At 38.0% G+C, this 22,928-nt stretch overlaps 4 protein-coding genes across 4 annotated transcripts in view; all 4 read left to right on the forward strand.

Annotated features, from left to right (window-relative positions):
- The first annotated feature begins 484 nt into the window (after nt 1-484).
- rsl1d1 (ribosomal L1 domain containing 1) lies at nt 485-6,934 on the forward strand. Its single transcript, XM_059324096.1, has 9 exons — nt 485-597; nt 900-1,039; nt 1,951-2,089; nt 3,051-3,199; nt 4,345-4,446; nt 4,850-4,943; nt 6,200-6,331; nt 6,423-6,557; nt 6,666-6,934. Exons 1-9 carry the CDS (start codon nt 559-561, stop codon nt 6,813-6,815), a joined length of 1,080 nt encoding a protein of 359 aa, XP_059180079.1. The 5' UTR covers nt 485-558; the 3' UTR covers nt 6,816-6,934.
- A 3,873-nt stretch (nt 6,935-10,807) lies between these two features.
- On the forward strand, nt 10,808-11,200 carry LOC131959026 (phosphoinositide-interacting protein-like). Its single transcript, XM_059324112.1, has one exon. The coding sequence runs from the start codon at nt 10,856-10,858 to the stop codon at nt 11,180-11,182; it is 327 nt and encodes a 108-aa protein (XP_059180095.1). The 5' UTR covers nt 10,808-10,855; the 3' UTR covers nt 11,183-11,200.
- A 1,438-nt stretch (nt 11,201-12,638) lies between these two features.
- LOC131959022 (transmembrane protein 238-like) lies at nt 12,639-14,257 on the forward strand. The gene has a single exon (XM_059324109.1). The coding sequence runs from the start codon at nt 12,887-12,889 to the stop codon at nt 13,376-13,378; it is 492 nt and encodes a 163-aa protein (XP_059180092.1). The 5' UTR covers nt 12,639-12,886; the 3' UTR covers nt 13,379-14,257.
- Nucleotides 14,258-16,736: 2,479 nt separating this feature from the next.
- LOC131959006 (poly [ADP-ribose] polymerase tankyrase-2-like) overlaps nt 16,737-22,928 on the forward strand; it is a 31,625-nt gene continuing 25,433 nt past the window's right edge. Inside the window, exons 1-7 of the mRNA XM_059324088.1 lie at nt 16,737-16,921; nt 18,112-18,477; nt 20,397-20,512; nt 20,593-20,701; nt 21,758-21,853; nt 22,165-22,201; nt 22,513-22,588. Coding sequence (XP_059180071.1) covers nt 18,135-18,477; nt 20,397-20,512; nt 20,593-20,701; nt 21,758-21,853; nt 22,165-22,201; nt 22,513-22,588 — 777 coding nt within the window. The 5' untranslated portion in view covers nt 16,737-16,921; nt 18,112-18,134. The remainder of the gene's footprint in view (nt 16,922-18,111; nt 18,478-20,396; nt 20,513-20,592; nt 20,702-21,757; nt 21,854-22,164; nt 22,202-22,512; nt 22,589-22,928) is intronic.

Consider the following 22,928-nt stretch of genomic DNA (forward strand, 5'->3'; position numbering starts at 1 on the left):
TTGTAGTTACTGCATTCCGTTTGAGCATTACTATTAAAAGCTTTTACAGCAAAACCAGAGTCCAGTAACTACATTTTTGGGGTCAAAGGTCAAATTTGAGTTGAAAAGTTTTTCTCAGTTTTACCTTTTGCGTAGATACTGCAGTTAGACAATCGTTCTATCCTTTGTGGATGTGTATTTTATAATGGCCACTTTGATTAAAAAAAAAAAAAAAAATGGGTGTAAGAAAATACCAATACACTTGTGTATCACTTTATTCTGTGATACTGTATTGATTATCAAAAACTTGATTTGAAGAGGAGAAAATTTCAAAAATAAAATAGAAGGTTAGAAATCTAGGGAAGGAAGACAAATCCTGCGATTTCTTGCCACAACTGGACTCATTAAAATAATATAACAGAAGGAAAAGTATGAAAGAAGTTGAATCCAGCAGATGGCGGTAAATGCAACGAGAAGGATGCCAACTGCCAATAAACACCAAAGAAGAAGAAGAAGATCGTGACGTAGGGTGTACTGAGTGCGCATGCGTGACTCCACTCCACACGTGAAGGAGGCAGCATGGCTGAAGGAGCAGAAGTTGTGTTAGACCGCTCACAGGTAAAAACTGAGTTTATTTATGCTGCAGTCCATTTAAACTATGTCTAAATGTCATGTCGGTTAAGTTTGCACAACCTCGATGAGTTACATTGTTTTGAATCGACAGCAGCTTCAAGCTAGCTAGCTAACAGTTAGCTAGCTTGTTTGCTTGTCGATTGGTTTAGCAGCAAAGCTAACAGTAACAAGTGTGACTTTTTACAACACTGGGAGAAAACTGGAGACTGTCGGTGGGTTTAGAAAGTTTTTATAATTTTTTTATATAACTCTATATAACTCTTATCTAACTGAAATGTGTCTGCCAGGCGAAGAAGGCCGTCCAGGCTCTGCAGGCTTTCCTCAAAACCAAGTCGACCAGTGACTCCCTGTTCCTGGACGAGACTCAACAGATCAGCCTGCTCTTCACCCTGTGGAAGGTCCCCAAGAAGGCTCAGTCCATCCGCATGTAAGTCCACCAGGCACACTTATAAAGCAGCCTTAATGTCTGACCCAAGGTTATTATAGTTTTTTTTAAAAGTCAAAATCTGTTTATTGAAGGATTTTCAGTATAACAAGAATGCTGAATGGTAATTACAAAGACATGGGGTAGACATGAGTACAACAATTAGCACCAATGTGTCCAGATAGATATGGATTGGGTAATATAACTTAAAGAGAAACAAAACACAGAAAACAAACAAACAAACAAAAACAAAAAAACCCCAAATGTAACGATATACAGAAAAGAAGGACAATACAACAAACAAATAAAATCTTCATATGTAAAATAATCCCTCAGGTTATTATAGTTAAGGAAAACTAGAATTGAGAAGACATTTTCGTTAACTGAAAAAAAAAATTGTCAAACGATAACTAACTGAAACTGTATTGTGTGGTTACAAAACTAACTAAATTATTGTGAAAATGTCCTTCGTTTTTGTTTACTTTTTCATACATCATCCAGTGTTTCTATTAGAAAGCGGATTCAGTTAGTGAACATGCAGGAACACATGGTGAATATGTTTACTGAGAAAATTCAAAACATCTGGAACTGTAAGACTTAATAACCTTATTGGGGCTGAGATGGATAAACCAAAGGACATAAAGGCAAAATTTATTATGATTTCTATGAATCTGGCACCCAACAACACATAGTCTATTACAAAAAACTAAGACTAAAACTAAGCATTTTCAAAAAATAAAAACAAATTAAAACTAGGAAAAAACAAACTGAGTTTGAAAACAAAAATTAACAACAAAATCAAAATGAAGACTAATAAAAAATCCAAAACTATTATAACCTTAGCCTGACCTGTAGTTATTGTACAGTATATATTTGCTGTCATCTGAACTGACTCTATTGATGTTTATCCTCAGTCCCCTGCCCCATGGCCAGAGACTGGACACAGACGACATCTGTCTCTTCACCAGAGATGAGCCCAAGATGACGTCAGAGCAGACCCAGAGGTTTTATAAGAAGATGCTCGAGGAGAAGGGAGTGAAAAACATCACAGAGGTATTTACCAGTCAGAATCCTTAAGGAGCACTGGCAGCTGCTGATTGGATCGTTCTTGCATGAACAGCTGCAGACAAACACTTGCTCAGCATGTTTTATTTGCACATTGGTGTAGGGGTGTGTCATATCGTATCGTTCATGATTATACCAGTATAATTTTTTATACCGGGGCACTGTCTGGCTGCTCCTTGTCCTAGTAGAAAGCCCTGTTGACTGTGAAAAATGTTTTGTGATGTGTTTGCTCACATTTAGCTCTCAAAGTAGAAGAAGTTGATCTCATTGTACTTAAAATGTACAACATTTTCTCCCGGGGAGGAGTCAAGAATACTTTTTTTGTATTTGACAACTGTTGAGATTTAAGATTGAATTACTTGTATTAATCCCACAATTCAGTCTCTGCATCGCCCACCCCTACACTGGAGTATAATTCATTATTCTAGCAAAGTTTGTCGACCAGCCTCAGTGGCCTTAAGTCCTAAATCTTATACACTGAACGGGCCACAGGGCTGCTGCCGGCTGATCTATAGTGTTTTGTTTTGTTCTTGGCATCAGGTAACACAACAATTGAATAATTAATGAGACGACAAACTGCTGAACTTCAATTAATTTTCATTTAACACTGTAATGGTCTTCATTGTCTCTGTTTGCTTAAAAAGATGTGCATTATGTTTGCAATGCACTTATTTGTAACAAAAAAACTTATCAACTTAAATGTCCACAGGTAATCACAACTAAACTTTGTAAAGATGAAAAAAAACTTGGTGATAAAAATGGTTTCATTGCACTTAACAGCACTATTAGCATCATCTTGTTTCTGAGAGAGAACAAGAATTCGTAAACCTTCATAAACAAAAACTAAACACTGTTAGTGTAGTAGTATCCCTGGTGGTAGCTCAGTGAAAAACGAGGCATTAATCTGTCTATTAACCACAACTGTGACGTGTCCCTGTTTCCTGAGCAGATCATCCCGTACAAGGTCCTGAGGACGGAGTACAAACCGTTTGAAGCAAAGCGACGTCTGCTGGGAAACTTCGACCTCTTCCTGTCTGACGACCGCGTCCGCCGCCTGCTGCCTTCCCACATTGGAAAACATTTCTACCAGAGGAAAAAGTGAGATCTTCATGTTGTCAGAGTCGTACCTTTATATTCCCAATACGATACCAAAGCAAGCATGTCTGCTGGGTGTTTATACAATTAGAGATGCACCGAATAATCGGTAACTGAATATATTCGGCCGAATATTGCAAAAAAAGCCACATTTGTTACTTGGTGGAATGAGTGAAAAACAAGGCCGAATCTATGTATTAAATATTAGTGGCGCGTTTTAATGACTCAAGGAAACAACGTGCAGTGACGCAGTAAACATAAACAAAGATGTTGGCAGTGTGGAAGTATTTCAAAGTTACGGAGAAAAGAATTGAGGTCTGCAGCCAGTGCTCAGCCGAAATATCTAGAGGGGGTTCCTCTGCTAAGACCTTTGGGACTTTAATAAATAATTTAAAAGGCAAACACCCCGAGCAGCATGCTCCGTATGAGAGAGAGACGTCTGCAGCAGCAAAGAGGACAGAGCCACAGCAAACTACTTTGTTCTTTTGGGAATGCACTTCTATTCAAATATTCAAATGTCAGAATATTAGATAAACATTTATTTTGAAAATCATGTCTAAAAATGTATTTTATTTATGCAATATTTTTTTTTTTAATAGTGAAAAACTTAACCACATTCGTTATTCAGCCAAGTGTTTGCTTTTCATTTGGCTTTGGCCAAAAATTTGCTATTCGGTGCATCCCTATATATAATTATAACTGTTTATTATATATAATTACTGGTGGAATCAGATTCCAGTGGTGTCGATGTAGAATTGTTTTTTCCCTCCCTACTCGCATCCGCAATTCAGACTCCCTCCACACCTTCAAAAAACAACTCAAAACCTTTTCAAAATAGCTCACAAGACCTGAACTCTCATCTCTGTTTAGTTCTGTTTTCTTCTGCGTTTTGTGTTTGTGTGTGTCTAATTTTGAGTACCTTTTTAAAAGCGCTGTAAAAATTGAATGTATTATTATTATTATTATTATTATTATTATTATTATTATTATTAGACTAGTGTGAACCAAACACTTCCAATAACTCTATTCGTTGCAAGGTCAAAAGTTGCAAAAGTCAAAATGTACTAAATGCTGGGCTTGCATTTTAAGTACTAAACAATGAGTTGTTTTTTGTCGCTGCGTCCTGACTCAGCTTGTGTCTTTCCCAGAGAGCCTCTGTCTGTGAACCTGCAGAGCAAAAATCTGGCCAGAGACATCCAGAGAGTGATCCAGGGCACCAGCCTGAAGGTGACCAACAGAGGCTGCTGCTGGTGAGATCTGCTGCGCTGCTCTTTGTCTTCCTCATCCACTCTGAAACTGTTTCAATCAGCTCTCTGTGAAAACAGCCTCTTTTTATTTTTAGCTTTAGTCTTTTTGTATTTCTTCAGCAAAATGGCAAACAAATCTATTTCAATGTCCCAGTTTGTTTTCATGTCTTGTCACGTGAAATGAACAGCACCTCTTAGCAACCCTGTCGATTCTGTGAAGTGTTTGATACGGGCAGTTGTTGGTGCCATAATGATTCAATGTGAATCCAGATGGACCTCCTCTTCCTGTGGAGCCTGTCTCTACAACCTTGATACACAATATGTAACGTTCACATGAAGTACAATGCCACGTTAGAGTCTGACACGATAACCCTGTGATATCTAACACGACTGGTCTGTATCGTAGCATGGCACGTGTTGCCAACGCCAGCATGTCTGCAGACGAGGTGACTGATAACATCGAGGCCACCGTCCAGACGGTGGTGGCCAAACTCCGCACGGTGAGTACGTCAGGGTTCGTACGGGTGCTTGAAATCCTTGAAAATGCCTGAATTTAAATGTATTTTCAAGGTTTAAAAAGTGCTTGGATTTTGGATAAAGTGCTTGTAAATGCTTGAAATTCTTACTGTATTTCTCTTGCAATCTGACTATATCCATCTATAGACTATAGATAATCACATGTTCAATGTAAAAAAATAATGAGTAGAATATCTGAAATGAAGACCGTTCCTCCTAAAAGTGTAATACCATCACTGTTGGTATGGATTTTTTTTGTTTATTGTTTATTGGATCCCCATTAGTTGTCACCATGGTGACAACTATTCTTCCTGGGGTCCCTAAAAAGCAAGAAAAATAACAGTAACATTCACATGCATCATGCATACACAGTACAAGTATATACATACATGGTACAAGCACCTACACATACATACTCACACATATACACAGACACATTCAGAGATCAGTTCATTAAGAGCTGTACTGTCTCTGTACAAACAAAAAAATACAAAATAAGGCATTCTGCAGCTTTACAGATATCAGTCAACTGAATTCAACCTAATTTATTTACTCAAAACAGCTTTTTTCAATTCCCTTTTAAATCCTCATTTCTTACACTTAAGAATGAAGCAGTATGGTTCAGTGAAATCTCCCCTTTTAGTATGTAAGTACTCATCTAGAACATGCAATTTACAACAGGTGTAAGATACTGGAAAAGCTTGAAAATTTAACTTGAAAGTCCTTGAAAAATGCTTGAATTTACCACTGAAAAAGTGTACGAACCCTGGTACATGCACAGAGGAGCGTCTTGTTTTCATTAAGGGTGTTTCTTCTGGGATTTTTTCCCATTAATCTGAAAAATCCCAAACTATGATAACCTTGTCTCACACCAGATGAGATAAAGTAGTTTATGGCTCGAAGTTTAGCCATTAATCAGGAAGAGATAATTTGTGTGTGTGTGTGTGTGTGTGTGTGTGTGTGTGTGTGTGTGTGTGTGTGTGTGTGTGTGTGTGTGTGTGTGTGTGTGTGTGTGTGTGTGTGTGTGTGTGTGTGTGTGTGTGTGTGTGTGTGTGTGTGTGTGTGTGTGTGTGTGTGTGTGTGTGTGTGTGTGTGTGTGTGTGTGTGTGTGTGTGTGTGTGTGTGTGTGTGTGTGTGTGTGTGTGTGTGAGAGAGACTTGGCACTTGTACTGCATTTTAAACTTTTGGCCATTCTGAAGTGAAGTTTTTTATCCTGTTATGTTTTCATTGGTATTTGCAGAAAGAACCTCTGATAAAACTCATCCACTTGAAGAGTGAAACATCAGTGGCCCTGCCCATCTACACCTCAGACCTGAAGCACATCAGTCTGGTGGAGGGGGGGCAGGAACAGACCAAGACCCCCAAGAAACAGGTGAGAATACGTTTTACTCAAACGTTCCTCCTGTGCCAGATTTATTGGAACCATGTTGAAAATATCAAGCTTGTGCATTTGTTAATTTCAGCAAGCTGCTGGCAAAAAGAAGGCAAAGCAGCTGAAGGCAGAGGCCACCGAGAAAACAGAAACCACCGGAGAGGAAGAGGAAGAAATCCCACAGCTGGTTCCCATAGCAACACCTAGCAAAAAGCCTAAGCTGGCGGTCAGTGCAACTCACAGCTGCTAGATATAAATACTTAAAGGAATATTTCTGATAATTAAGTGGACCGCACATCCTTATTGCCTTTCTTTCTTTCTTTCTTTCTTGTAGAAACCAGCGAAGAAGAAGAAGAAGCAGCAGCTGGAGAAGGCTCCTAAACCTGCTGCAGCGAAAAAAGGAAAAAAATCACCAAACAAACTGACCAAGAAGGCAACCAAGACCGACTCCAAAGTAAAAAGGAAGATGCCGAAAGTGAAATGATTTAGACTCATTACACATCTCAACATGGACATTTTACACAGCACACACAAAATTAATATTTTCACTCTGTTTGTATTTTTTTGCTTGGATGAAGCAGATTATAAACGTATCTCAAATTCTCTTTGGCTACGTTGTGTTCTCTAAATACGTTATAACTATATTTTTATTAGTTTATAACCATTGAAACTAAGACTCACCCAGCTTATTTCAGTACAGTAGAACCAGAAGGACCAAACTAAACACTGGCTCTAGAGTGGGTCTTTTGATTTATGTTACCAGCAGGCCACCGTAGATTCTCTACATGTTTATTTCATAGACTGTTTAAATAATGGTTACTGAACAAAACGTTCAAATAAACTGTCATTAAGTGAAAATACAGTGAAAGGGTCAAAGCTATGAGACCAAACCACTAAACGTCCTTTTTTATATCTATATAACGTTATATATAACTTTATTGACACGTTGCCGTGGATACGCATTGTTCTGCTTCTCTCCTGATGACGGCTCCTCTTGTTAGTGACCTGTCAATCAAAGCTAGCCACGCCCCAAATCATACGATTCTTTATCATTCTCTCTTTTATTCGAAATGGGGCCATTATTTACACTATTAACATCAAATTGTCTTGAACATTTTTTACTAGTGATTGAGATCATAGTGTTGTCTTAAAAAAATCTGAGGTAATAAATCAAGTGAGAAGTTTTGTCATTTTGCATCGAAATGAATGGACAGAAATGTTTTTGCAGCCAAACTTAGCGCCCCCTGCTGGAATTTTCAATAGAATGCAGCTTAAGGCACTTCCTGGTTTGCCTCCCTGCTCAGACCAGGAGGTTGCCGCCTGCCTGAAACTAGCAAAGCTTAAAGGGTGTTAAATTAACACCCAGTATGTTCTAAATCTTCCAAGAATGTTTTTCCGTTACATGAACGGACAGAATTATGTGTTTGGCTTTTGATCTAAAAAAATGTATTCAACCATTGAACATAATTTAATTTTTCTTTTACACTTGGCCTCATATCAGCAGAACTTGTACCAACTTGTACACTAACGCTGTAACATCACCATAAGGCTCTACATCATGGGTCTCAAACTCGCAGCCCTTGTGACGATATTTTGTGGCCCCCACCTTGATATGAAAGTTTAATGTGAGTTTTATATGAATGGCACTTTACCGTGTTGTGTGCGGAAGGTCCCTTTAATTACTTTTTTTTTGTCATTTTGTGTCTTTTTTGGTCATTTTGTTTCTTTTTTGGTCATTTTGTCCCTCTTTAAGTAATTTAGGGTTTTTTGTGTCATTTTGTCTTTTTTAAATGTGTCTTTTTTTTTTTTTTTGTGTGTTTTTGAAGTCATTTTGTCTTTTTTTGTGGTCATTTTGATACTGCCTCCAGCGGCCCCCAGGTAATTTGAGTTTGAGACCCCTGCTCTCTAGAATACTATGATTCCAACTCTTGGTAAACAGGAGCTGTTCATCCACCTTTTGTGTACTTTAACATCTGAAGTGCATTAGCCTTGAGAGCTGTTTGCTCATCAACACTGCATGTGTATCTGCCTGCTGTATCAGATGACCTGCCTATTGTTAAAGGGACAATGCTCTGGCTTGTACAGCTGCTGCCTGCTATAACTACATCCCTGCTACACCACATCCCTTCTTAGGTACATGTAAATTGGGTAAAAACTGATAAATATATCACCATGAAACTTCCCCAGTTGTTACTTGCATTAAGACGGTTATTTTTTGTATTAAAAACTTCTAAAATGTTTTGTTAAAATAATCATATGATGCATTATCTTATTAAATGTGTGCTCATGTGCATATATTTCCAGAACATAAATCTGTACATTGGATAAAGCCAGGTTCAAAATGATGGTTTCATTTTGTTGCCATATTAGAGTCAATAGCCACAAAATAATCAATTATTGCAACGTTTTTAGGAACAATATCTTCTGTAAATCAGGCTATTAATGATATATAAAGTAATATAATATTGAAGGGGATGAAACTTGCATTTTGTAAGACTACAGTCGAATAGGTTGGGGAAAAAACTAATATCACCATGAAACCTTCCCAGTAGATTGGGTACATTCACTTTTTTGTAGTAAAATCAACTAAAAGTCTATTTTGGATGAAAGAGGACATGTTATAGAAGCAAAAAAAGGTTTCTTGCCTTCTGATACCAAACATACATTCTACATGCATCTGAGATATGAATTTCCTTAAATTTTTGCAGAATGTATATTTGTTTTGTAGTGGAGTGGCATAGGTAACCTATGGTTCATTTTGTGATAAAAAACACCAAATTTGGTACATATATAACTTAATATATTTAGTAAAAGACTGGATATTGGGCCATCGCATATTCGCAATCTGATGACCATGGCGGCCATTTTGGAAAATGGCGGCCAGTTGTTACAAGTAGATAGAACCTGGGTGCCTCCAAGCTGCTCTTAACATTTTCAACACTACAAATATTAATTACATAAAAGTTCAAGTGAAATTTATGACAATGTAAAACAATAAAAAAATAAAGAAAATGTAACAAAATGGTGAGATTGCCTCTGCATGTTACAGTAATAAATAAAAATCCCTTGACATTCCTATGTTCCGCCCACAGTACGTTGGGCTCACTGGGGCTGGGATTAATTTTTTACATCATATCTAGTATCTAATGAAACTAGAAGGTCTAAGGAATCCATAGGTGAAAAGCATGCCGGGATATCATATCGGGAAGTTAACGTAATGAGGCGGCAAAGTGAGGCTATTTCTTTTTCGCTAGGCAATTTGGCATGACGGTTTTCAAAGCGGTCATGTGACCTCTGACCTCATGCTATGTCAACCAATGGCCTCTCTGGGTTCCCACAAGTCTCCTCTTTACAGACATGTACATCTACTTTATGCTGATAACTTGCAGTTTAAGGCTAAAACCACATCGTTGTTCTCATGCATTAACATATCGTCACGCAGTTAAAATAATCGCCTAACTCATTTTTTCAAGTTTTGCAGGAAACACAAAAAACTTCACCAAAAGTGTAACATATGACATTTATTGATCATTTCACTCAAAAAGGATGTAACAAAGGATGGCTACTGGCATAGTAATAACACTGTGTGTAAATTATGTAACTTAAGAGAAATAAATGACTTAGGCAATTTTTTGAACATGCCTTTGTGACTTAAGCAAGATATGGTAACACTTTATTTTGAAGGTGTCTACATAAGAGTCACACAAGCCTGTCAGAAACATGACATGACAAGTATCATGAGAAAACTTCAATCATTACTTCTAAGTGTCATTAATGTTCATGACACATCCCATGTCATGTCTATGACACGCTCATGTCACTCTTATGTAGACACCTTCAAAATAAAGTGTTACCATATCTTGCTTTAGTCACAAAGGCGTGTTAAAAAAAATTGCCTAAGTCACATTTTATTTTGACTTAGGCATAATAAATCTGCTTAAGTCACACACTTGACATAGGCCATTATCTTAAAGGGGTAAAATCACATGATCTGATCAACTGAGGATGTAGGCGATTTTACCATAGGTGGCAATGAGGAGATGATTTAGGCTAAAAAAAAAACAATTTTGACAAAAAATGACTTTATTTTAACAGTGTGACGATTTTCTTTTTTTCCCTTTTTGTATTTGAATATATGTGCATGCTGGGCTCCCTAAAAAGGCTTTATTGGAGGTTTAATGGAACAAGATGGTCACTTAAGGGTCCAGCCAATCAGTGGTGATGATATTACTGTCAACAGGTGGGCTGAGTCTGTCTTTTCATCCAAGCCCTCCCTCTGCTGTGTGGGTGTGGTGGGCCATCTGGAATTACAGTGTTCACGGGTTACTGGGCAGGAGAACGAGATATGCATCATGCAGACTCTCTCTCGTTGATCACACAGAGGATATAGCTACTTCAGGGAGGTGGCTGCGTTGATTTCAGCTGGCCGAGCAGACAGAAGAAGCTGGAGGAGAGCTATGGATGTTCAGTGTTCGGTGTCTCCATTATTCGTGTGATAAAAGTTCTCAGAGGGAACAAGAAACAATGCGGCAACAGTTCTGTGACGCAACCATGGAAGCAATTGGAGAAACTTCATTTCCAGATGACTCCAGGAGTCAGAGCTTGTGTCCAGACTCTCTCACAGGCTGGGCCCACCTCCACAAGGCCATCATAGTGATGGTGATGGGCTCTCTGATGTGTGCTGCCGGCGGGCTCCTCTTCCTGCTCCAGTCGCTAGGGGCGACCGAGGCGCCCCGCTCCGTCGCCTCCGCCTGCCTGTCCATCGGGCTGATGTTTGTTGTGATGGGGCTGGTGTGGATCCCCATACTGAAGGAGAAGCAGAGGAGGAAGGGCTACAGCCAGGGGACTTAAAGTGGAAGGGACTTTTTAATCAGGGTTCGTACGGGTGCTTGAAAATCCTTGAAAATGCTTGAGTTTAAATGTTGTATTTTCAAGGTTTAAAAAGTGCTTGGATTTTAGATAAAGTGCTTGAAATTCTTACTGTATTTCTCTTGCAATCTGACTATAGATAATCACATGTTCAATGAAAAAAATAATAAATTGAATATTGAGATTAGCAAACTGTACTTTTGGTTGTTAAAAGTGTAAAATCATCACTTGAGTGAAATTACCCCTTTTAGCATGTAAGTACTCATCTAAAACATTCAACTTACAACTGTTGTAAGGTCCTGGAAAAGCTTGAAAATGGACCTTGAAAGTCCTTGAAAAGTGTTTGCATTTGACCACTAAAAAAGTGTATGAGCCTTGTATAATGTGAAAAGTAAAAAATTATGGGGGGCTATACTGCCCCACAAAGCCTAACTGCAGTAACTACATTTTTGGTTGAAATTGAGTTATAACTAAAAATGAACTCCTTGATGTCTGTTTTATCTTGTGACAAAGTTTTAGATTTCAATTTTGCCTTATTGCAAAGAAATAATTATATAGAAACTGCAGTAACTACAAAATTCAACTCAAAACTCAAAACTAAAGCTAAACTTTGACTGTGATACAGTGTAGCCTTGTATTTCTTCATTGTTTTGAATAGTGAAGACAAGAATAACAGAAATTATAAGTTTATTTGACAGGGAAATTGTTATCTAGATAGTGATTTAAGTTTAAAAAATTGAGATAAAATGTTATTAAGACTAAAATATCACATTACTTTATAATATTAAGTCTAAAATACACAAATCTTTGAATAGAATTGTAAAACAATTTTAAATACACTTACAACAAAAGCACTTTGAGAATGTTTATTCACTGAAAACAAAAAGCTGAAGGAATATTGTTGTTACTGCACTCTGGTTGTGTATTACTATTAGAAGTGGAGTAACTACATTTTTGGGGTCAAAGGTCAAATAAATAATAATACAATTTCAGGCGCAGAAAAGGGAGGTGCTGATTGGCCGAAGAGGCGCCATGGCAACCGGGTGGCAACCAACGTTCCAAAAAAAAAGGGAGGTGCTGATTGGCCGAAGAGGCGCTCTGTGTATCTGTGCTTGATTGCTCTGCCTCAACTACCCGGATGTTCGTCGCAGAAAATTGAAATTGAATTTTGCAAACTGAATTTGAATTGTGAGAACTGAATGTTCAGTTCCAAACTAATAAATTAAAATTAAAATTAAAATTAAAATTACAATTCAGATTCAGTTTTTCAATGCAGTGATTCAAATTGAACAATGCATATTCAAATTATGTGATTCAAATTCAGTTTTTAAATGCAAATATTCAAGTTAAGCAATTCAAATTAAAAAATAAATATTCAAATTCAGTTTCTGAACACATATTTCAGCCCATAAAAAAGGTCTTTCTCAAATTTTTTTTAATACCCTCATATACTCCTCAATAGCAAACACTATTTTAGTCAGTGATGATGCAACTGTTTCCTGTGAAACATCCAACACAGTCACAAAGCATGCGTGACTGATAACAGCTTGCATACAGCGTACTTTGACCACCGCAGGTTGTTTCATGCTCGGGAATGAGGATTACACTTCACTGTCCTGCAGGAACACATCTGGATTAACTCTGGGGAAAGACTTTTAACTTCTTTTAAGGATCTGCACTGCCACCATGTCAACAACTGTACAGATAGAGCCGGTCATGGAGAAAAGGTACGGAGGAGTTGGCCGCTGCAAGTGCTCCTTCTGGTTCGCAGTCGCCCACGACATAATCGGCGTCTTCATCATGATGGTCGGGGTGTTCGGAGGGCTGGTCATCCACGATCTGTTCATCTACGCGGGGGCTATCGTCATCTTCCTCAGCCTCATCTGGTGGGTGTTCTGGTACTCCGGGAACATCGACGTGCCGCCCGAGGAGCTGGAGGACGACGTGGGCATGATGAAGCTGAAGAACCGAGGACTCAGCCGGGCCGTGAGGCGCGTGTCTGACCGCCTCTCCAGCACCATCAGGAACTCTTTCAGAAAGAACGGCAGGTCTTATAGAGAAGACCCCACAGGGAACAACAGACCTGGAGCAGAAGTTTCCCTCTCCACCATCTACGACAGCACCATCGCCTCCTCATCATCATCAAAAGAACTTGTGAGAGAGACATTATCGATATGAGAGAACCCTATCATAGACTGAACATGGATTCTTTATTTTCCTTTGCTCCACAGTTTATTCAGTTGAAAGTGATTTTGTGTTTGTTCTGCTTTCATGCACTAGTAATGATTAGACAACACTGAAGTCTTGTCTAGATATCATCCACATGTCCTTATCTCGCTGATAAGATGTCAACTTTGCACACTATAACATTGTTGCAAACCGCTCTGATTCTCATCTAGTCACTGTTTTGTTATCAGTCATGTTGTGTTGATTCACAGATTCTGCAGATTAGGAATGTGGTGACAAAATGAGAAAAAAATAGGCTATGAAATAATAACTTACGATGAGGCTGATTCATATCTGGATAATATAACTGTAACCAGAGTATTTATAGCTGTCTTTTTTTGTAAGACGAAACAGTAACTTAACAAAATGCAGCCAGAAGGATGAATCATACAGATTTTTTTTATTTAAATGTTTTACTTATTTTGCCTTTTTTTATGTATGAAGCCAAATTGAAAGTTCATAAAATCGTCTGTCTAACACATAAAGTACAATTGATAGCGTATAATGGTTGTGTATTTTTAAATGTATTTGAATATTGCAGGGTCGCAGATGGGATTTTTGAACTGGGGGGACGAAGCTGTCAGCAAATGATTTCAACTCAGTGAGTTATTTTTCCACTCCATGCCTTAACCCAAATATGTTTTTGTTTTTTTAAATGAACTGTAGTGTAAACAACAACCAACATATTAACATAAATCAAAATAAGTTTGTACATGAAATTCCCAGTGCAGCCAAACAAATTTACTGACTTGAAGCTGACTCAATGAAGGACCCAAAAACATCTCTCCTCCTTTCATCACCCTGAACATACTGCTGGGAAATTTGTTTTCTGTCCAGTCTGTCAAGCCGTTAGAACCAGTGTTTCCCACAGGATTTTCTGAGACTATGATGGGGGGACCCAAACAGAGTAGGAGGGTCCTGGGCAGGAGGTCCCATGGCGAACATTTTTGCCCTAAAAGCCTAAATTTGGTGCCTCTCACACATTCTAATGCCACTATTCCATCTTAATCATTGCATATTTTTATGAATTATTGTAAAGGAGAATAAGGGTTCTGTTTTATTTACGGCATCATATTTTGACAGTCTTCTTGAAAATTCTGTGGTGGATTCTGCTAACACATCCATGTGCTCTTATTTTGAAAGCTACATGTGTTTGCTTTTCATTTGAAGGCTGGTCTTCTTACTGAACTTAGAAATATTATCCTGGCAAAAACATTTACACCTGTTCTTCTGTCATACAGTAAACATAATACTTGCCTCTTAGGGCAAAGAAGATAAAGTGATTGTCTGTTGAATATCCAACTTAAAACTAATTTCACTGCGGTCATTATTGTGGACGTATCCGACAGTCCATGAATGGATCATCACTTACAAAATTCACAAAATTATACAAAATCATGTTATTCGACATGTCCCATTTGAACCTTCTCCAAAAGTAAACCATTTGGAATATCTAAAATCTAAAATCTGTTCACACAGATCAGAGAGACATAAGAGGCTGGGAAATGATAATAAAATATGGAATATGTGGAGCAAACATTTTATAAATGCCATTTTATTCCAATTAAAACAAATACATTATGAGAAAAATTCAACTTGTATTACTTCCTTTTTATGATTTATGTCATTAAAGCTGGGTTATTTTGCACAATGATATGTTTAAGTTGTTCCCACTTCCAGCCATGATTGTGCTGGTTCCACAGAGCTCCAGGACTTATAGATTTTATATAGGCTATATATTTATATATTGCACTGAAATACAAAGAAAAATGTAAAAAGCGCCCCGAAAACGTCTTGTTGGGGTTCAGAGGATTAAAGAAAGGCTCCTGCAGGAGATGAATGCAGCATTAGATGGTCTGTGGTGAGTTCAGGTTCAAGTACAGGTTGCAGTTGACGGTCCGTCTGTGTGGAGACCAACTCACACTGCGCAGACTCAGTACTGTCGTCTGCAGAGCCGGGGGTGCGCTCGATTTCTATCTTGTATCACACGATTGTGCGGAGCTTCCACAAATACGAAAATATACCTAGATTTAGGGAACTTTTACATTAAAAACAGGACGGAGAAGATTCAATTAAAGCATTAAAGTAATTAAAACAAAAAATTGGATACTTATACAAAAACAAAACAAACTTTCCCCTGTTCTGTAAGAAACAGATCATTCAGGCTGTCTTTTTTTTTTTATCAGTTCTGGATTATGCTGATGTTATCTATAGACATGCTTCTACCTCCACTCTCACCTCACTGGACTCTGTTTATCACTCTGCACTCCCATTCATCACTGGTGACAGTTACTCCACCCATCATTGACTCCTATACAACAAGGTGAGATCGGCACCTTTATCTGTGAGACGAGACATGCACTGGTTCCTCTTCATTTATAAAGTATTGATAGGCGACATGCCACCATACCTCTGCACTTTATTAAACTGGTCACACAGTAATCATCCAACACGCTGTAGTGATTCATGCTTAATGCTCAATGTTCCCCGGACTAATTCTGAATTTGGAAAAACTGCTTTCAGTTTTTCTACTGCATCTACCTGGAACATCTTACAACATTCACTCAAACTCAACACAATTATAACTATGGGCCAGTTTAAAACGATGATAACTAATAACTCTGCCTTTCACTGTAACTGTTTTTAATGTTTTTGCTGTTTTGTGTTTTCTCTGTACTCTGTTTTGTGTTTTCTCTGTACTCTCGACATCATTGCAAATGAGGGGTTGCCCTCAATGATTCCTCGAGAAAATAAATAAAGGACAAATGAAATATGAAACACAATAGTTATCAATCAATCTACACATTCAACAACACACATAATAACTCTTACTCACATTATTCACATCCATCTGTTTGTGCTGCATGTAAACTTATTCCCTCCTATATCTGTGTCTGTATATATGTCTAACCATGTTGAATGATTACGTTTCTTCTTCTTAAAATAACTATTTCTGTGTCTCTTTATATCTCAATGTACATCCATGTATTACCCAATATACACTTTGTATATTAACACTACACAAGAGTATTACACCTCATTCTATATCCCACTTTAACACACAACCTCAATTGGCCAGAATTAAAAAATATACTTAATCTCCCACTATATGAATACATACTTCCTACAGGCACTGCACTGGTAAAAAAAATAATTTAATAATCATCAAAGAAGAGGAAGAAAAGCAGCTCCACCCGCCCGGGCGGAGCCAGGCTCTAAATGAAGCGACCCCTCTGTGCTGTTCTGCGCGGTGGTCCTCCCTCCCTCCGTCCGCAGGTTCACATCCGTGTTATCGTCCGTCTCATCTCCGCTTCTCGTTCTCCGCATCCTCCCCAAACAACCTACAGGAGGCGGAGGAGGAGGTGATGGAGGGCCGGGACCTGCTGCCTGTCTGCCGGGGAGGATCCGCCTGAGCCACCGGCCAATAAACGGAGAGAATACCCCCCTAATCCCCCTGTAGCCCCGCTGCGGGGTCTCACTCTGCGGTGCTGCACGGTGAGTTCACACCTTATTTATATACAGTCTGTGGTTCACACAGGCCCTGTTGTTATTACGGCTTTTTTATTATCAGCATGTGTCCATATCCTGTAATAATAACATCGTGTTGAAGGCATTGTCGATTAATGATGTCTACGATTTTTTTATTTATTATTTTCTTTATCCCCTGTCCCAATAATATTCCATTGAACCCTCTGAACCCCAACAAGCCGTTTCAGGGCGCCTTTTTTTATTTTATTTTTACATTTTACTCACTGTGGCCTTGTATTTCATTGCAATATCGTCACACTGTTAAAATAATCGCCTAAGTCATATTTTGTGAAAATTGTTTTTTTCATCTCCTCCTATGGTAAAATCACCTCCACCCTCAGTTGATCAGATCATGTGATTTTACCCCTTTAAGATAATGGCCTATGTCAAGTGTGTGACTTAAGCGGATTTATTATGACTAAGTCAAAATAAAATGTGACTTAGGCAATTTTTTGAACATGCCTATGTGACTAAAGCAAGATATGGTAACACTTTATTTTGAAGGTGTCTACATAAGAGTGACATGAGCATGTCATAAACATGACATGGGATGTGTCATGAACATTAATGACACTTTGAAGTAACATTAATGCTCATGATACTTGTCATGTCATGTTTCTGACAGGCTTGTGTGACTCTTATGTATGTCATTTTGTGTCTTTTTTAAAAGTAATTTAGTGGGTTTTTTTGGGTCATTTTGTGCCTTTTTTTGGTCATTTTGTGTCTTTTTGGGTCATTTTGTGTCTTTTTTAAAATCATTTTGTGTCTTTTTTGGTAATTCTGTGTCTTTTTTTGGTCATTTTGTTTCTTTTTTAAATAATTTCGTTTTTTTCTGTCATTTAGTGTCTTTTTTTGTAATTTTGTGTCTTTTTGGTCATTTTGTGTCTTTTTTTAGTAATTTTGTGTCTTTTTTTGCTCATTTTGATACTGCCTCCAGTGGCCCCCAGGTAATTTGAGTTTGAGACCCCTGCTTTAGAACCAGAGTTTCCCACAGGATTTTCTGAGGCTATGATGGGGGGGACCCAAACAAAGTATGGGGGTCCTGGGGCATGGCCCCCCGGGGAAATTTTTGGGATCGGGATCACTAGTGCCATCTACGCGGATGCAAACTTAGCATCGTAAACATGTTTTAAGTGGTACATCCCGTCTCTCTGTAGGGTCCCGCAGCTCTCCGTCCTGCATGGCCTCTGTGGCCGTGGGGTTTTGGGGTTCTGCCGCCTGCTGCTCGCACTCCAAGTTCTCTAGAACCGGCAGCCTGAAGCGGGGACGAGGCTGCTCGCCACCTTCCATGTCGTCTGGTCGGAGATGTTCGGGCGTGTCCGGTCTCGCCGGCGGGGCGGTGTCCCCGGGGCCCGTGGTGCCGGAGGTGGAGCTGGGCGGGGCCTCCGGGGAGGCAAAGAGGGAGCTGTTCGAGGCCTGTCGGAGCGGAGACCTGGAGCAAGTTCGTAAACTGATGACAGCGGAGAACGTGAACAGCCGGGACACAGCAGGCAGGAAGTCCACCCCGCTGCACTTTGCTGCAGGTGAGACACACGACAAAGTCTGAAAAACGTTCATCTGACTCTGTTGTCTGCTTCTCTGTTCACTGTTTCATTCATGTCTTATAATATCTAGAAAAAAAGCCATCTGTGTACTGGAAAAAAACATAAAATTACATTATATGCTGACGACTTCCTCCTCTTCCTGTCAGACAGCCCGTTTTTATTTGTATTATAATCACCAGAACAATTAAATATCAGAATAAAGTCTTGATGTTTGCACCTTGATGATGATTAAATCCTCTGAACCCCGTTGAAAAGTACGTTTTCTTTTAAGGACTTAAAATACACAGTTTATCGTAGAAAGAAACTGTAAAAACAGGCATTATCACCGAAATTTGACCTTTCCAATGGTCTTTGAACGGATCATACACTACAAATGTTTATGCTAGAAAAAGTAACCAAAACATTTAATTAATAATCCTGTTAAAAACAATAAATTCCGAGCTGCTCAGAGACAAATCTATGATTCCTTTTCTTTCAATGCTCTTTTTATTGATGACAAAGCATGTAAAAGACAATCACTGTACAGGAAGAAAATCTTTGATTTTATTTTGTACAACATCCACCCATGACACAACACAAACAACTGCCTGAACATACGAACATAGACATACATATATATACAGGCACTGACAATTGTAAATGGACAGAGTAAAAAAACAAATATAAAAATAAAAAAAAGATTAACAACCAAAAGGATGAAATACATGGAAGAAAATAAAAGCATATATAATAATAAAAAATAATAATGACAATAAAATTAAAATAAAATTTAAAAAAAGGAAGGGGGAGGTGGGGCGGGCTACTCAGAAATTATTGTTGAGGGTTTCGACATATCCATGATTGATTCTGCTGTCATGTGACAAATATTCACTGAAAATCTGTTTATTTTGATCTAGTAAGTCAAAGTTAAAAATTAATTATCAGGACATACGTATAGGTGAGGTAATGCTGAAAGAACTGATACCAACATGGCATGGTGAAGATTTTTTAACAGTTGTTTTAATGGACATAATAGCCGAAGATTTCAGAGGGTTGAGTTAAAGTGCTTCCTCCCTGTAAACCTCGTGGCTAACTGCTGCAGCGCTCTGCTTTACTGTAAATCCACTGAATAATTTATTGAGATGGAACAAAACGAGACACAAAGACATCTGAGGGGTTAGACTGAATATGAATAATAAACCACAGGGCTTCTCAATGATCAGTGACTTATTTTTTTTGTGTGATTAACGACCCCCCAACAACAACAACAACAACAACCAAACACCATCACCATCAGTGCTGATCCCTTTCTGGTTACAAGCATCTCTCACCGTGCTCCTCCATGTACATCTAGTTCACTCATACAGAACATAGAGTAAACTACGTCTCAGGCTCAAAAACTGAATCAAGGAAGGTCAATACAACAAATAAATAAAATAAGCGTTGCATGAAAGACATAGTTTGTTAACAAATAAAAAGGTTAAGAATAATAATAGCAAACATAAATACATACATGAAAAAGAAGAAGCACCAGTATATATTTATCAACAACTAATGTCTCTCCGCTATATAACCCCCTTCAGGGCCCTTTTAGAAAGTGTAAATATTTAAAACCGGATTTCAGGTAATCTCAGATTGGACGATCAGAATACTTTCATTTCTTTGTACCTTTCCCCTTTTTATTTTATTTATTCATTTATTTTTGGGTGTTTTCCAATCCCCTTTTGTACACTTTTACTTTTTTCCTTGATATTTTCTGTATTTGCCTATAGGTCTTCACGTTGATTGTTTGTTTGTTCATTTCAAAAACCAATAAAAAGTAAATGACAATTTTTTTTTTTTTTACCCCATTTTGCTTCATATTGCTCCAGTCTACCCAGTTGTTTATGATCAGTGACTGTCTGTCTCTTCCTCCTCAGGTTTCGGCCGTAAAGACGTTGTTGAGTTCCTCCTCCAGAACGGAGCCAACGTTCACGCCAGAGACGACGGAGGGCTCATATCGCTCCACAACGCCTGCTCCTTCGGCCACGCCGAGGTGAAGCCCCTCGCCCTCCAAACGCCACATGTGAAATGTTTCAAACTTCAAACACCTTCATCTGCTGTTGTTTTGTGCAGGTGGTGAGTCTGTTGCTTCAGCACGGGGCGGACGCCAACGCCAGAGACAACTGGAACTACACTCCGCTGCACGAGGCGGCTATTAAGGGCAAGATCGACGTGTGTATAGGTACAAACAAAGTGATCTAAGGTCCAGATAGGGACTTCAAACCTCTGATCTCTGTGTGACGGGCAAAACCTGTCAAGTGAAAAATAATTATAAGATCATATCGGCGTATGTATAAATATATATATATATATATATATATATATAAATAATTATACACTGAAAAAAATTGGAGTGACATTTACTTTAAAAAAGCAAGTGTTTGTAATCTTTACTCAGGCTGTTTCTAAGTAATATTTATTTAATAGAACCACTTTTTTTTAGTAAATTGCAGATTCACTGATGTCCCTCAATTACATTTTACTTGGAAATAATCAACTAATTAAGCCAGTGAACTGGTTTAGTGAATATTACTTGGAACAAATGATTCAATTTACAGACAAAACTGAAGACACATAATAACAAACAATCACTAAGTAATGCACTACATGAAAAACTGCTTTTTTTTAAAGTAAAAGCACTGAATTCGTGTTTCTTTGTAGAATTTATATAGATGATTGGAATAATAATTACAGGGCCAAATTTTTTTTTTTCAGTGTACCAGCATGGCATGGTAAACATTTTTTAAGTGGTATATAGACAGAATGAAAAGCATTCAAACACTGACAACATAGTCTAATACTCCAATAAAAGGGTTAATGTTCAAATAATGATTCAATGATGAGTAAATATAAACACTCATCCTGAACTTCATGGGTTCTGATTTCACTGATGAGAAAAGTTTCCATGACACAGTTTGTCCACTAGAGAGTGATGTCATGTTTGTTTTGTATTTTGATCACCTTCAATATTGTTTGTGTATGTTAAGTGTTTTTTTTCTTAACTAAACTAAAAAACGTAGTCCTGTATTTCTATATGTATTGCCTAATTTTTTAATTTAAGGATTTATTTCATTGCCAGATTTTGTTTTCCTCACATATTTGTTTTATAATAACTGAGTGTAACTAGATTTAAGTGGCACCAAGTAAACCAATCACAGCTTCATGAAAGTAGTATGTGATGCATTTCATGTTGTGTGTGTGTGTGTGTGTGTGTGTGTGTGTGTGTGTGTGTGTGTAGTGTTGCTGCAGAATGGCGCCGAGCTGACCATCAGGAACACGGACGGACGGACCGCTCTGGATCTGGCAGAACCGTCCGCCAAAGCGGTTCTGACAGGTGAGCACAACAAGACCACTTAATTTATTTGTTTGTTCATTTATTTATCTGAAAAATGTACATTAATCAACATCCATACAAATGTAAATGAACCATCTGCATCCTTTTTCCAGGTATTGTTATGTATCCTATAATAATAATAATAATAATATAATTCAATATGTACAATAAAAACATGTATACATACAATACAGGCCAAAAATCCTCATTTTTCTGTTCACAATGAATTTTTTTATGATGAAGAGCACCTTTTCCAGTGAACATGCTGACAAAAACAAGACAATATTTATCAGATTTTTCCTGTTTTTCAGGTGAATACAGGAAAGATGAGCTTCTGGAAAGTGCAAGGTAACGTAGTCTTACTTTCAGTCTCTGAAAGGTTATATAATAATATAATATAATAACTGACAAATGAGTAAATAGATCTGTAACTAAATCTACCTGATCAGACTCAGATTCTTGTTTATTAGTTAAAACAATGCTTTAATATTATCATAAATTAAGCTCAATTTTTGACCAAAATGTAGTTACTGCAGTTAGACTTTGTAGGGCAGAATTAGTTTCTACTAGTTTCACAAGTAGACAAGTGGTCAGTAACTACAGTCACCATTATAATAATAATATAATATATTATTATCCATCCCCTGATGTGTGAACAGGAGTGGGAACGGAGAGAAGCTGATGGCTCTGCTGACTCCGCTCAACGTCAACTGTCACGCCAGCGACGGACGAAAGGTAAACAAGTCACTTCTGAGGATTTATTTTAGATTCACAAAAAAAAAACTAAAAAATCATATTTGATTAGCACTGCCAATATTTGTTGTATACTTTGTTTTTCTAGAGAAACGCAGAATTGCAAGACATGCAACACAGTAGAACAAACATGTAGTATTCCAAATAATAGCAGTCCAATGTGACTAACCAGATTAATGCAGGTTTTTAGTATATTTTTATTACTACATGGCAAACAAGCTACCAGTAGGTGCAGTAGATTCTCAGAAAACCAACAAGACCCAGCATTCGTGATATGCAGCTCTTAAGGCTGTGCTGTTGGGCAATTAGTTGAAAGGGGTGT

The sequence above is a fragment of the Centropristis striata genome, chromosome 21 (assembly GCF_030273125.1).
Source record: "Centropristis striata isolate RG_2023a ecotype Rhode Island chromosome 21, C.striata_1.0, whole genome shotgun sequence".
Lineage (NCBI taxonomy): Eukaryota > Metazoa > Chordata > Actinopteri > Perciformes > Serranidae > Centropristis > Centropristis striata.

Excerpts from the sequence above, each read along its gene's own strand:
- rsl1d1 (XM_059324096.1), top strand. The coding sequence starts at position 559 with ATGGCTGAAGGAGCAGAAGTTGTGTTAGACCGCTCACAG. Across the intron at positions 1,040-1,950 it reads AAGGCTCAGTCCATCCGCAT|TCCCCTGCCCCATGGCCAGA; the intron begins GTAAGTCCACCA and ends GTTTATCCTCAG. Across the intron at positions 4,447-4,849 it reads ACCAACAGAGGCTGCTGCTG|CATGGCACGTGTTGCCAACG; the intron begins GTGAGATCTGCT and ends TCTGTATCGTAG.
- LOC131959026 (XM_059324112.1), top strand. The coding sequence starts at position 10,856 with ATGCGGCAACAGTTCTGTGACGCAACCATGGAAGCAATTGGAGAAACT.
- LOC131959022 (XM_059324109.1), top strand. The coding sequence starts at position 12,887 with ATGTCAACAACTGTACAGATAGAGCCGGTCATGGAGAAAAGGTACGGA.